This window comes from Diabrotica virgifera, chromosome 2 (genome assembly GCF_917563875.1).
Source record: "Diabrotica virgifera virgifera chromosome 2, PGI_DIABVI_V3a".
Lineage (NCBI taxonomy): Eukaryota > Metazoa > Arthropoda > Insecta > Coleoptera > Chrysomelidae > Diabrotica > Diabrotica virgifera.
Genome location: NC_065444.1, coordinates 206,420,409 through 206,435,932, shown reverse-complemented (window position 1 = coordinate 206,435,932; position 15,524 = coordinate 206,420,409). Strand labels below are relative to the sequence as shown.

Sequence of the window (15,524 nt, the reverse complement as noted above, 5' to 3'; positions counted from 1 at the left end):
TTTCGTTCTTGGCAATTCGAAAAGGCCCAAAGTATGATACCTGGTGAAGTCGGAGAGAAGAGGATATGGGACTAATGATGAGGAAGAAAAAACCTCCGAAACCGGTATAGACTCCTCCTGCACTCTCCGATTTAACCAGAGTATTATACAGCTGCTGCATTTTTCTGTTGCAAAGAAATTGAAAATGTTTAAACATTTTAATTAACTTTTTTAACGTTTAATGATGCCTTCTGTTTTTTTTTTCTTTTGGCTTTAGTCTCAGTTTAATATTTGTAACAAAAGGATTGTGGTTGGATCCTATGTCTGTTCCAAGTATTGTACAAACCTTACTAAGAGCATTCCTGTACCTTCTGTTAATTATCTCGTAATCTATTTAATGCCTTATAATCCTTTGATGTCCGTCTAAAGGCGACCTCCATGTAAACAACCTCCTAGATGGTAAGGTATACCAAGTATTCGTTATATGACTACGTCTTTGTCTTTTTTTTTTTCGTTAATGCCATGCCTGATTTCAAGCGTTGGCTGTCGTCGTATTAACAATAGAGAGATATCGAAACCCTATTTAACATCGTCCTTTAATAAAAGATCTTTTATTTTGACATATACGCAAGCGCAGTATCGCGTCCTTTATTTTTGTCCTGTAATAAAATACAGGCCGCCCGTATTTAAGGAAAAATAGGGCACAAAAATCTTTTAATAAAGGATCCATTATTTTGACGTAACGTGTCAAAAATGTGACAAATTTGTCAAATTATGCGAAGAAACAAGAAAAGACAGGCGTCTAACTTCACTTATATTTATGTTTTTATCAACAAATAGAATTTTATAAGTTATTTTTATATTTACAAAAATATTTAATGAGTCATTTGTCAAAATAAGAGATTCCTTAAAACTGAGTTTCCGATAACTCTCATTAGACATATCCTGTATTTGTCCTTTATTAAAAGATCCTGTAATAAAGGAACTTTTAACTTAGGGTTTCGATATCTCTCTAATATGATGAAATGTTTCTCGGTCGGCAGCTATATGAAACAATTCCTCGGCCGTTCGACCTGTCCATTGTCTAATGTTACGCAGTCAGTACAGTTGTTTTCTTCCAACCCACCTTCCTTTGATTTTGTCCAGAATGACCAACCGGAGTAAGCGATATTTAGGTCCTCTCAATATAGACCGAAGTATCGCACCTTTCTCATTTTTATGGTGTTGATCAATTATTCTCTCTCTTTGTGCATGGTCTCTAGCACTCGTTCGTTAGATATATGTGTTGTCCACGGGATTCTGAGCATTCGACGGTAACACAACAACTTGAATGGACCAGACGTCGCACTTCAATACTCTTAGACGTGTTATCAATGGCAGACTTCTACTGCACAATAGAGAACGCCAGCTAATAAAGCTTTTTCGTGTTCGTGTTCTATTCTGGTCGAAATTTCATCATTACTTTCAACCCTGCAGTCAATCCAGCTACCCACAAATCTACAGTGTTCCGCCCCTTTCAGGATTTTGTTATCTAATTTTAGTACTTAGTCTTCGATATTAATTTTTCCGACCACCATCCATTTTGTTTTCTTTGCGTTGATTGGCTTGGCAGTACTGCATCAATAAAAAATAGGTAAAAGACGTGACGTAAAAGACGAATATGGGACGTGAATTATAAATTGTAAAATTCCCTTATCTTCTTTAGTCTCAACATCCGTTAGGGCTTGCAAATTTTAGAAGCCTCGGAGGTGTAACCAGAGAAGGTTCCCATTGTTTTCAATTTGGTGGGATGTAGAGTAATATTTTTGATATTACTTTTTGTGCTATTAGATTGAAAGATTTGCTAGCAGTTGCCGCTAGGGCATCCCTGCCATTTCGTTCGTTGTAATCCGTAACTGCATGCCGTGGTTTGTCCTGGTTGGGTCAGAGAAAGCAGCATATGTGCCTCCTGATGAGAGAATAATGAGTTTCAAAATCGGTAGAGGTGCTTGCTACACTCTTTGATTGAACTAGAACATGATGCAGCTGTAGTTCCGTGTTGCAACTAAATTGAAAATGGATATTCATTTTTGAAAAAATAGGTAGTCTAGGTAAATATTATAAAAAGGTAACATCTTTGTTACAAAAAATGAACAATGGTAGATTCTAAAAATAAACTTTTTTTTTATTTTTTTTTATTTCAATATCATTTAGTTCATCATTTTATTAAAACGCTACGCACCGTACAAATATTATAGAGGAACAAAATGCCTACCCTCGCCTCGCCATGTTTTAATTAAAACATAATTATGGCAGTTTTGTTTCATTGGATGAATGATTATTTTTATTGGCGAAGAGAATGTAAAAACGTAGTTTGTCGTGTATTTTCCGCATTTGCAACGAAATTTAATTGGACATTTACAGTTCAGTGCCCATTTCTGATAAAGAGAAATAATTGAAAATATTTCATTTGAGTGGCACAATGAAAACATTTTTGTTAGTCGATTTTGCCTCGTACATTGATGTAACGGCCATTTGCTTTTATTAACAATTACATTTTTTACTGAAAATTTACATGCAAATTAAAATTTCATTTAGAATCGCTTTTTACGTAATTTTCGAGAAATTTTTCCAATTTAAATATTTTAATTATACGCCGAATGACGAATTAGTTTTGGGATTTTATTGGAGTTGGACAGTTGTATGAAGCTTTTGTTTATAGTCCAAGTAATAAAGCTTAAAATATGACAAAACCTCGCAATTTTTACAGAATGGATCGATTTGCTTGAAAATTTGAGAATAAGTAGTGGATATCCCAAGGATCAAAATCTATATGATGCGGAAAGGCGCTTTGACCATGGAGGTGGATGCCACCCCATAACGGGGGTGAAAATTTTTTCTTATATTTTGACCGCAAAAGTTGGTAAAAACATTCATTCTAAGCAAAAAACGTTTTATACATTTGTTTCATAAAATTAATAGTTTTCGATTTATTCGCTATCGAAAGTGTTAGTTTTATATCAAAAAAATTAATGTTTTTAATCAGTTTTCTGCTAATAACTCAAAAAGTTTTTGTATAATCAAAACAACTTTGCTTAACAAAAATGTACTTTTTGAAAAAATAAACAAAACCGTTTTTTTTATATTTTCTTTAAGACCAATACTAATCGACTATACTTTATTATATGTTAGCTCTTCTTCGTCAAATGCTAAATATTGTAGTTTCAAAGCCAAAAGACGGGAAAACTATGCATTTTTCGAGGATAATTTGTTTAAAATAATTTAGAGTATTTCATCAACAAATCAACACAAATAAAGAAAACACTCTAGCTCAAAAATTAGGTGACTTATAATGAAAAGAATGTTAGTACCTATTTTTTTCAGCGAAAAAGTGATGGGAATCAACCCCATGATCGCCACTCTAGTTAAAATTATTAGTCATTTACCTTATTTTGTCTTTTTTATTTATGTACTATTAATAGATTCTAGAAGTATGACCGGCTTAGAATTATTAGTTTTAACAAGAATGGAGTTAAAAGCGAATAACTAATTTTTGTAGTTTGGTAAAAAATTCCCTTTTCTTCCGAATAGAAGGATTAGCATCACAGACACGAAAAAATGTTTATTGCAAAATAAAAACACATACTCTGTCCTTTGAAATAACACTTTTTTTTGAAAAAACTTTCTTTGTTCATAACATATTTTAACTTAGAAAATAAAAGTGTATTATTTTTAAACATACGCAATTGTTTAAACAATTTTTCACAAACAATAATCAAATTAGTTTGATTTTTGTGGAATTAAAATATGAACATACAACAAAATATAGAGTAAGAAAATAATATATTAGATAAAGATTGGAAGAAATTTTGGTGGAAATCAACTTGTGTGAATCGAACACCACTGTCCTGCGCGTATATCACCAAAAATTAATGTTAATTTAAAAAAAATCCTTACGCCGTGGTAGTTAACCGATTTCAATTTTGCAAATTGCAAATGAAAATTTCGGTATTCTTCTATTTGTAAAAAGAATTTTAACTTGCTATCTGTTTTATTTTCAGTCCTGGAACATTTTGAAAAAATGAATTTTTTTTGCGAAAGCAGGATTTTAAAATTTATTTTGCAAAATTCATTGTACCGATCTTAACTAAATTTACAGTATTGTTTTATTATATAATAAAGTTTTTCTGGGTGAAACATGAAGGTCCTAAGTGTAGCAAAAATGGTTGAAAAACGTAAAATGCAATTACTTGCTTTTTTATGCTTTTTTTCGCAATTATTGCTATTTTGCAACAAGGGTAACAATTTTAAAAATTTTTAACCAATCTTATATTGTAGGAAATTTAATTACGCAACTTTTTTGTGTTTGTGCAACTTTTCTCGGAAGTGAATACTTTTATAGTTATATATATATATATATATATATATATATATATATATATATATATATATATATATATATATATATATATATATATATATATATATATTGTCATAGATAAAGAAAAGCAGAGAGGAAAAAGAAGAAAATCTAATTATCTAATTGTATGATAATTTGTATTACGTTAAAATAATTTTTTTTATATTTAATTTTTTCATTCACCCTGTAAATATAGATACCGATTTCAATTACCCAGTATTGGACAATTTTGGACAAATGCGTTTATCATGTTAACAGTGCAGTTACATTCAATAGACAGTGTTTCTAAGAACAATTAGCGGCAAAAGCGTTTGGAGGCGTTGATATGACGTAGTAAGGATATTTGTTTGGACGAATGGAACTGCAGGGACGAGATAGATTGAAGGATGTCAAAAAAATGGTTTTTTTTTTTTTTTGACAAGACAAGAACGAGAGGCGGTGTGTTTTAGAGAGCGGAAATAGAAGGTACTTTTGAAGAATGAGTAACAAGTGTCGGTCTTCGTAAATTAAAAAGCCTTATAGGTGCCCGTATATAAAAAGCACAAAGTAAAAATGTTATTTTTGGAAGTCAAAAGAAAATTCAATGTCAAGTGAAAGCAGCTGTACTAAGGTATCCAAAATACATTGTTCTCTCCGTCAATAGTCTCTGTTTGCCACACTTTTGGTTTTCTTTGGTTGCATCGACCTCTATGTAAAGACTCAAGTGAAATAGAACATAAACTTTTTCGTGATTTTTAAATTGACACAAACTTTCACAGAAACCTTTTCGTGATTTTTAAATTGACTTTTGTTTACTAGTTATAATTTAATTTGTATTCATACTGGGTAATTTTGATTTCAAAATAATTTGCGGTATTTTTCAGAATTGTTTTCATTATTTTGCACAAGCATTTCTAGATTCATAGATTGTGTGTTTTCACAGTTTATTCTATTATTAAAAATTTGTGTTTGAATTCTTTGGTATAATTAATTTTTCTTTAATATACGGTTATATTTTATTTTTTTCATTTTTATTTTCCCATGAGTTTTTTCTGAGTATTGGTTTTGCATTTCTGCGATTGGATGATGTAAAACCCTGAGATAAATTTATTAAATTGAGCTAGTCCAATCAAAGTAGATATCAATAAGTAGAATCAAAACAATATTGGCGCCCAACGTGGGGCCAAAGCAGAAACACCAATACCCAGACAAAGTGTACTGGAAAATATATAAATTCTTACAGGATTTTTCTAATTTTTTTCTCTCTGCCAAATTTTGACAAAGTATTTTTGATTTGTAATATTCAAACCTTTTTCGCTTTGAATAATCTTGGAACAATTTTTTTACATAACCAGATATTTTTATTTGATCAACATTCTTGTGGAATAAGCAAAGATAATAGTTCGGTTGGTTTTTACGTTCACATTGTTAAGTCCAGAAAAAGGAAAGAAAATGGAGACAAGACTCAACAAAAAACAAAAGGAAACAGAAGAACGTTATAGCGAGGAAGGAATAGAAAATATAGACGAAGAAATTAGTATTACAGAAACAACAATCAAGGAGAGTACCACAAAAATGTCAACAATGGATAGGATATTACAAATGCTACAGATACAGGAAGAAAACAGCAAAAAACAAGCAGAAAGAATAGAAAAACTTATAGACGAAAACAGTAAACGACAAGATCTAGGTTTTAAACAAATGGAGCAGAGACTAGAACAGCATAAAGAGGAGGTACAAATGTATTTACAGCAGATTAAACATGAAGTAGAGCAGAAAACAAAGGAAATTAGCCAAAATTTAGAAAAACTTACCAAGAAACTACATAATTTGGAAAAACATGTAGAAGGTAGAGAAGAGGAAATAGAGGATAGATTTAAAAAAATAGATAAGAAACTATTGGAAGTAAAAACACAACATAATACTGGAGAAAGGAGGCAAGTATTTATACACAATGGAGCAGAAAATAAGGTCCAATTTGGCGGGGATATAAAGAAACAGCACCCAGTCCCATTTATTAGGATGCTTAAAAATAGAAAACAAGGATATGAAGAGTTTGAAGATGCTAAGGATATGATAAGGAATCATTTTAAGGATGGAGCAGCATTATGGTTCGAGAGTAAGCAAAATGAGTTACAAGATTGGGAAGAATTTGAAAGAAAATTTTTGAGATATTATTGGGGAAAAGAGAAACAAATGGTCGTGAATAGTGAACTACAAAATGGGAAATATGATGAGAAACTAGGAATATCTGAAGAGAAATATGCATTACAAGTATACGCTAGTGGGCAATATTTAAATTATAATTATTCGGAAGAACAGTTAGTTGAATTGATAGCAAGACATTTTGACAATACAATGGAAGACTATGTTACCTTGCAAGGATATAGGGACATGGACAGTTTATGCCAGTTCTTAGTTGTAAGAGAGGCTCGAAGAAAAGAAAGAAGGACACGTAGGCAAACGGAAAACAATGGGAGAAACCAAACAAACCGAACACACAACTACAGACCGTCTGGTAATGAAAATACATACCGATACAATGGATATAGGGATAACGAAGGACAAAGATATACAAACAATTTTCATCAAAATAGATATGAGCAGAATAGAAATGGATATCAGCAAAATAGATTTCAAAACAATGGGAGAAATTATAACAGTCAATCATATCAGCCAAATACAGGAAGGGAAAATTTTAACAGAGGAAACCAATATAACAACCACAATGGACAAGGAAGAGAACAAAACAGAGAAATAAACAACCTAAGTTTAATCAGAGAAGGAGAAGATGAACAAGGACACCAAGAAATAGACAATGTGGAAGTAGAAAGCAATAGAGCAGGGCCGTCTTTTCGGGAGAGCACTCACTAAAAACAGGGATAAAATCAAATTCAGGAATATATACTCACCCTAGGGAATTTATCACTTTAGCGAAAAAAAAGGTTGAATACGGGCGTAATAATTTGGTTATGGTACAGGGGTATATTAAAAATAAAAAGTTGGATATCCTTTTGGACAATGGTTCAGAGGTATCATTAGTTAATAAACAATTGATAAAGGATTTAGGACTAAATTCTCAAAAGTATAATATTTCTCGAATAAGGTTAGTGAGTGCTAATTCAAAAAAGATTTCGACTACGAATGAGGCTATTGGTTTGACATTGAGATTTAAAAATAGAGAATATTTGATAAATTGTTTTATAATTGAGGACATGGAATGTCCTTATATTGTCATTGGAATAGATGAATTGGATAAGTATGGAACGGAAATTAATTTTGCAAACAACTATATAAAATTTGGAGAGGACATACTGGAAGAAGGTTTAAAGGAAAAAGAAGATGAGCAGGAAGATAGTACAGCGCCGAATAAGGTGTGTACATCAATGACTAACAAGCAAGTTGAAAATAAAGAGGAGAAGGAAGAAGAAGACATAGGAAGTGAAGTAAATGTTTTAACAACAAATTTTAAATCTAATAAAATGAGAAGTGTGGTATCGCAAACGATGTACACCGATGAAAGAAAAGAGGGGAAGAAGAGGAGGAGAAGAAATAGGAAGAAAAGAAGTGTAACGCCGATACAGGTGGACACAAATATAGGACCTGAAGAGAAAGAAGAGGAAGAAGAAAATTTAAATGTCAGTACTGCGCCGAAAGTGTTGTGTACAAACATGACACAAAAAGAAGTTGAAATATTGGATGAGGAAGAAACTGTAGTTTTTGGAGAAGAAGAATCGGAGGAGAATGAGAACGAAGTTGAGTTCAATATGTGTATAAAATCAAGGAATTGCGAAAAGGAACAAGAGACATCAATAATAGTCTGTGGAGAAGAAATGACGCATGACTTAAAAAAATTATTGGCAGAACATGCGGGAGAAATCAAAACTGAAAATAGAATACCGACAAAATATGAACCCAAAATCAAAAGGAAAAACTTATCTAATTTCCGCTCGAAGACATATTCTAATCCGTGTAAATATAGAAAATATGTAGGCCAAGAAATAGATAACAGGTTGAGGAATAAAATAATTGAAAGATGTCATTTACAACACATAAATCTAGTAGTCATTATTAAACAAAGTAATGGGGCCATAAGTATTTATCTAGGAGCCCGTAATTGGAATTTATGTACAGTTTACTTGAGTAATTTGGGTCTGAAAAAAATTATTTTCTTTTCAATCTCAATTTTTGTTCATACCCAAGGTCGGGGAAGTTGTCATAGATAAAGAAAAGCAGAGAGGAAAAAGAAGAAAATCTAATTATCTAATTGTATGATAATTTGTATTACGTTAAAATAATTTTTTTTATATTTAATTTTTTCATTCACCCTGTAAATATAGATACCGATTTCAATTACCCAGTATTGGACAATTTTGGACAAATGCGTTTATCATGTTAACAGTGCAGTTACATTCAATAGACAGTGTTTCTAAGAACAATTAGCGGCAAAAGCGTTTGGAGGCGTTGATATGACGTAGTAAGGATATTTGTTTGGACGAATGGAACTGCAGGGACGAGATAGATTGAAGGATGTCAAAAAAATGGTTTTTTTTTTTTTTTGACAAGACAAGAACGAGAGGCGGTGTGTTTTAGAGAGCGGAAATAGAAGGTACTTTTGAAGAATGAGTAACAAGTGTCGGTCTTCGTAAATTAAAAAGCCTTATAGGTGCCCGTATATAAAAAGCACAAAGTAAAAATGTTATTTTTGGAAGTCAAAAGAAAATTCAATGTCAAGTGAAAGCAGCTGTACTAAGGTATCCAAAATACATTGTTCTCTCCGTCAATAGTCTCTGTTTGCCACACTTTTGGTTTTCTTTGGTTGCATCGACCTCTATGTAAAGACTCAAGTGAAATAGAACATAAACTTTTTCGTGATTTTTAAATTGACACAAACTTTCACAGAAACCTTTTCGTGATTTTTAAATTGACTTTTGTTTACTAGTTATAATTTAATTTGTATTCATACTGGGTAATTTTGATTTCAAAATAATTTGCGGTATTTTTCAGAATTGTTTTCATTATTTTGCACAAGCATTTCTAGATTCATAGATTGTGTGTTTTCACAGTTTATTCTATTATTAAAAATTTGTGTTTGAATTCTTTGGTATAATTAATTTTTCTTTAATATACGGTTATATTTTATTTTTTTCATTTTTATTTTCCCATGAGTTTTTTCTGAGTATTGGTTTTGCATTTCTGCGATTGGATGATGTAAAACCCTGAGATAAATTTATTAAATTGAGCTAGTCCAATCAAAGTAGATATCAATAAGTAGAATCAAAACAATATATATATATATATATATATATATATATATATATATATATATATATATATATATATATATATATATATATATAAATTATAATCAAAAAACGAAGAAAGAAATCGAATTTTTCCTTCATTTTTTGACATTTTGATTATTTAAACAATGTTCCTGACCTTTTTGAGTGGGAAGATAACTCAATAATTATTGTATGTGTTAATTCCAAGCAATTTCTGCACAAAAATTAGAGTCACCCCTCAACGTCCATCTCAAAACAGATCCGCTCTGGACTACTATAGCAATCAGTAATTTTCGATAAATAGATGATCCTGTTATACTGGCCGATAACATCAAATATTTACAAATGATGCTCAATATAATAAATATGGCAGGCAACCAATTTAGATTAAATGTCGATAGAAAGAAAACTAAATTGATGGTGATTAATAAAAAGAACATTCAAAACAAATACCTAATTGGACTTCGTCCTAGGATCGTAAGTCCTAGCTTTTTACCCAAAGTGACCTGTAATTTGGCACTTCCGGTTAGAACTTTTTAACCGGAAATGACAATAAAAATTAAAAGTGTACACTTGTTCTCATCAGGTACGTCGAATAATATATCGCGTATACTATTTCGGTGACTTTAAAACTTCACTTCCGGTACTCGGTGACTAATGTAAATTCTTTATTTTAACTCTGAAGAGATCACGAAATCGTTTCACACTTCAATTAATTAAGAAGCAGTAACCTAGAAGCATTTATGAATAGGGGTCGACAAGACAAGAATTCTTGTCTTGACAACAACTTCTTGTCTTGTCTTGAGAAAAAATCAAGAAATATAAAACAAACTTGTGTTGACGTTTTCTTGACATCTTATATCTTGTCTTGACCCAAGAAATTTCAAGATCTTGAAAGTTCTAGATTACCCGATCCGGTGATTCCCCGGCGACCTTTTCATTGCGTTACGTGCTGACACGGCCTCGACTGTCACTGGGGGGAGTCCCCGAACTGCATTTGTTTCCTGACTAACGAAAAATTGATGTGTACTTGCATGCTTAAAATAAGCATTTTGTATGGTTCGCACATACCTATTCTAAACTTAGCTGTCTAGGATTTTATAAAAGTTATTGAACCAAATCGAAACCGTTCGACATCGAAAAGGATTTTGATTATTTGGAGGATGAGATCGAAATATAAAATGATAGAAATGATACTGCTCTAGATTTCAATTATTCTGTAAGTAAAATTAAATACCTCTTCAAAAAAGATCAAACACTCAGGGCAAATGCAACTTAAACTTAACAGTGCTTGCGAGGCCATAAATTATTGTAAGATGACTATGCCAAAATTCGATGTGCCTACAAAATGGCATTCAACTTTCGAGATGCTAACATGGGGTTTAAGTGTAAATGCTACATTTTGCGACATCGAAAATCTAAATAATTGCAAAATATTAGATAAAGAATGGTGTCAGTATCTGAGAAGCTTTAAAACACTTTCTTCAATACTCGAAGGGGAAAAATATTGCACACTCCCATTGGTGGCAATTGGGGTAAACTTACTTTTAGACAAACTGGAAATATTTTCAATCTGCGAGAGATAAAATAAAATAAAGTGTTCAATAAATTAAAATATGTTATGTTATGTTAAAATAATGTTACCTTTTTCACTAATAAATACGTTTTAGAGTTTTCTTATCAGTCAAGGTATTTCAAGATTTCTTGTTTTCTTGACAAGAAATCTTGGTATTGACATAATACCTCTTGTCTTGAAATCTAAAATTACTTCTTGTCTTGATCTTGTCTTGAAATCAAGACAATATCAAGACAAGATCTTGAAATTTTCAAGAAGTTGGACACCCCTACTTATGAACACAAAATCGCACATACTAACTAATGATAGGGGAGCAAAGTATGCTAAATGTGCAGTCACTCGAGATCGAAATCAAGACAATATCAAGACAAGATCTTGAAATTTTCAAGAAGTTGGAGACCCCTACTTATGAACACAAAATCGCACATACTAACTAATGGTAGGGGAGCAAAGTATGCTAAATGTGCAGTCACTCGTGCGCTTTGGGGACCTATTGGGTTGTGATTATTAGGTCCTAAAACCAAAAAAAGTTAAGTAAAATTTTCCATTTTAGCGGGCGCTTGCCATTTTTAATTTAATTTTCCATTTCCATTAATCGTTTTTTCCGAATATAGCGCTATCTATCCATAATTCGAAAAAATGTTTCGAATAAAAGTTGCTTATTTTTATGCAGAGAATTCAAATCTGCAATAAAAAAATGGGGGCTCCCATTTAAGATTTTAAAGTAACCCCCCACCCCATCTCCGTGGGGGGTCACGTTTGGTACCATTCGATATATTTTTCAAAAATATTAAATAAGTGTATTTTGCAGTTTTTCGATCTGATGTTTATTTTGCTAAATATCGCGGGATTGGTATTTAAAATTTAAAATTTACTCCCACCCCTCTCTGCGAGGGGTCGTGTTTGGTATCTATCGATAGATTTTTGAAAAATATTGAACGTGTAGTTTTTAGTTTTTTGATCTGACGTTCATTTCGCGAAATATTCGCCTTTTTCTTGTGAAATTTTGTGACTCACCAATTCCCTTACGCCCCGCTCAAATCGTCAGATTTTTAAATATACACTGTTTTGCATGTACTTAACTTACCTTATCTTAATCTGACAATTTCGAGTATTTTTAAGGATAGATTTTTTTTTCGGACCCCCCTAAACGAACTCCCCTGTGTTAAGAGCCAATATATGGCAGAGGTACATCTGCAGGGTACCACGTTTCTCCCCATATGATAATCTGACGCGCTCGAGTAACTGCAAAAATCCCCGCTTGGGCTCCCCTACCATAATAAAATATTGTAATTACTAATTGCCAGTCAAATAAATTTAGATAAATATATTTCTAAACAAGAATATGTATTTGTATTAATAATATAACCTTGATTTCGGAAAAATGATTACACAATTAATTACAGAAAATATTGAATCCTACCTGTACTCTAACTTCTGGAAGATTGACCTTCATGGCCAATTCCTCCCGACTATACACATCAGGATAGTGACTTTTCTCGAACGCCCTCTCCAACTCGTGTAGCTGATACGTCGTAAACGTCGTTCTGTTCCTCCTGTGTTTTTTCTTGCAATTGTCGCTTTCCGAATGTCCGGACGTATTCGTCGCGCCCTCGTCTTCTGAGCCGCTTCCCCCTGTAGCTGATCCCATCTTTCCGTAGCGGAGGTCGGAGACACCATCGTTTGAATTGCAACTCCCCTCGCCTGTGGAAATGGAGTTACGTTAGAGAAAATATTCTGTGGAGGTAAACGTACAAAAAGCAATAAAATTCTTTTTAAAATGTTAAATTCGACGAATACCTAAATACTAAGAGAATAAATACTTTTGAGGTTTTTCTAAATAAAATAAATTTTGGGTATCAGCACTTATAAACCGATAAACAAACATGTTTGTTTATACTTTTGTTAAGCAATGAATATACAGGGTGTCCCAAAAAGATTGGTCATAAATTATACCACACATTCTGGGGTCAAAAATAGTTCGATTGAACTTAACTTACCTTAGTACAAATGTGCTCATAAAAAAAGTTACAGCCCTTTGAAGTTACAAAATGAAAATCGATTTTTTTCAATATATCGAAAACTATTAGAGATATTTTATTGAAAATGGTCAGGTATGATTACTATGGCAGGAACATCTTAAAACAAAATTATAGTGAAATTTTTCCACCCCATAAAAATTTTATGGGGGTTTTGTTCCCTTAAACCCCTCCAAACTTTTGTGTACGTTCCAATTAATTCATTATTGTGGTACCATTAGTTAATCACAACGTTTTTAAAACTTTTTGCCTCTTAGTATTTTTTCGATAAGCCCGTTTTTATCGAGATGCGGCTTATTTTTTAATATATTTATATAAAAAATTTATGGGGGTTTGTTCTTTTAAACCCCCCAAATGTTTGTGTACGTTCCAATTGAACTATTATTTTGGTGCCATTAGTTAAACACAGTGTTTTTAAAACTTTTTTGCTTCTTAGTCTTTTTTTGATAAGTCACCTTTTATCGAGATGTGGCTTCTTTTTCAAAATATACCTAAAAATGTAAATTATAAATAAATTTTCAGATTATTAACAGGTCTCTATAATCGTACTTAACCATATACAAATATGTGGTGGATTCGAAAAATATTCAAAATATCTCGATAAACAGTGGCTTATTGAAAAATACTAGGAGGCAAAAAGTTTTAAAAACATTGTGTTTCACTAATGGTGTCACAATAATAATTTAATTGGAACGTACACAAAACTTTGGGGGGTTTAAGGGAACAAAACCCCCCATAAAATTTTTGTGAGGTGTACAAATTTCACTTTAATTTTTATTTAAGATGTTGCTGCCATAAGCATGCCACATGTCCATTTTCAATAAAAAATCTCTAAGAGTTTTCGATATATGGAAAAAAATCGATTTTCATTTTGTAATTTCAAAGGGCTGTAACTTTTTTTGTGTGCACTATTGTATATAGGTAAGTGAGGTTCAATCAACCTATTTTTGAGCCCAGAATCTGTGGTATAATTTATGATCAATCTTTTCGGGAGACCCTGTATATTAATCTTTCTTAATAGAGATTGCCAAACTGCTTTTGAAACCTTGAAGAAGCACACAGCATCGATATTAGGGTATTTACTAATAGACCAAGGCGCATCTGTAAAAATATTAATACATTTGGATGTTGAGAGGTGACTCTTATTTTTTTGCAGAAATTGCTTGAAAATAACTCATATAATAATATCTGAGTTATCCTCCCACTCAAAAAGGTCCGATACATTGTTTAAATAATCAAAATGTCAAAAAATTAAGGAAAAATTCGATTTTTTTCATCGTTTTTTGATTATAACTTTAAAAGTATTCATTTTCGAGAAAAGTTGCACTGATATAAAAGTTGTGTAATTAAATTTTATACGATATAAGATTGGTAAAAAATTTCAAAAATTGTCACCCTTGTTGCAAAATATCAATAATTGCGAAAAAAAAACATGAAAAAAACAAGTATTGGCATTTGACGTTTTTCAACCATTTACGCTACACTTAGAACCTTCATGTTTTACCCAGAAAAACTTTATAATACAATAAAACAATACTGTAAATTTCATTAAGATCGGTTCAATGGATTTTGCAAAATAAAATTTGCAATCCAACTTTCGCAAAAAAAATTAATTTTCTTAAAATGTTGCAGAACTGAAAATAAAGCAGGCAGCAAGTTGAATTTTTTTGCATATAGAAGAATACTGTACCTTTCATTTGTAATTTGAAAAATTAAAATCGGTTTAACACCACGGCGTCAGGATTTTTTTTAAATATACATTAATTTGGTGCTACGAGCAGGACAAAGGATACGTTTGCTCTGATTGGGCATTTCAATGATTGATAAATTTTAATTTTTAATTTATTTTTTATTTAATTTTTAAATAAATAAATTTGTTTATTGCAAAATAAAACACATACTGTGTCCTTTGAAATAACACTTTTTTAGCAAAAACTCTCTTTGTTCATATATTTTAACTTAGATAATAAAAGTTTATTATTTTTAAACATATGCAATTGTTTAAACAATATTTCACAAACAATAATCAAATTAGTTTAATTTTTGTATAATTAAAATATTAAAATACAACAAAATATAGAGTAAGGTATCGAAGGAAGAACTTCTAGTGCGATCTAGTCTAAGGAATCTGCGATACACTACGCTGAAAAAAAAACTACAGAATATCAGCGGCAATGGTATGGAATTGTATCGTGAATTAATAAGAGAGTTGGTAAGTATTTGGCAAAAATGGTGACCAATCACCATCGAGACTAGCACCAGTACCT

The 15,524-nt window shown here is 31.6% G+C and overlaps 2 protein-coding genes across 2 annotated transcripts; one reads left to right on the top strand and one right to left on the bottom strand.

Annotated features, from left to right (window-relative positions):
- The first annotated feature begins 7,572 nt into the window (after positions 1–7,572).
- On the top strand, positions 7,573–8,632 carry LOC126880904 (histone-lysine N-methyltransferase, H3 lysine-79 specific-like). Its single transcript, XM_050644979.1, has 2 exons — positions 7,573–8,070; positions 8,561–8,632. The coding sequence occupies exons 1-2, from the start codon at positions 7,573–7,575 to the stop codon at positions 8,630–8,632; spliced, it is 570 nt and encodes a 189-aa protein (XP_050500936.1).
- Positions 8,633–12,383: 3,751 nt separating this feature from the next.
- LOC126880694 (retinal homeobox protein Rx1-like) lies at positions 12,384–12,912 on the bottom strand. The gene has a single exon (XM_050644735.1). It carries the CDS (start codon positions 12,867–12,869, stop codon positions 12,615–12,617), a length of 255 nt encoding a protein of 84 aa, XP_050500692.1. The 5' UTR covers positions 12,870–12,912; the 3' UTR covers positions 12,384–12,614.
- Positions 12,913–15,524: the final 2,612 nt, after the last annotated feature.

Bases quoted from the DNA above. Each gene is read 5' to 3' on its own strand.
- LOC126880694 (XM_050644735.1), bottom strand. From the start codon at position 12,869: ATGGGATCAGCTACAGGGGGAAGCGGCTCAGAAGACGAGGGCGCGACG.
- LOC126880904 (XM_050644979.1), top strand. From the start codon at position 7,573: ATGGAATGTCCTTATATTGTCATTGGAATAGATGAATTGGATAAGTAT. The intron at 8,071-8,560 runs GTAGTTTTTGGA...TTCATACCCAAG, and splicing joins TATTGGATGAGGAAGAAACT to GTCGGGGAAGTTGTCATAGA.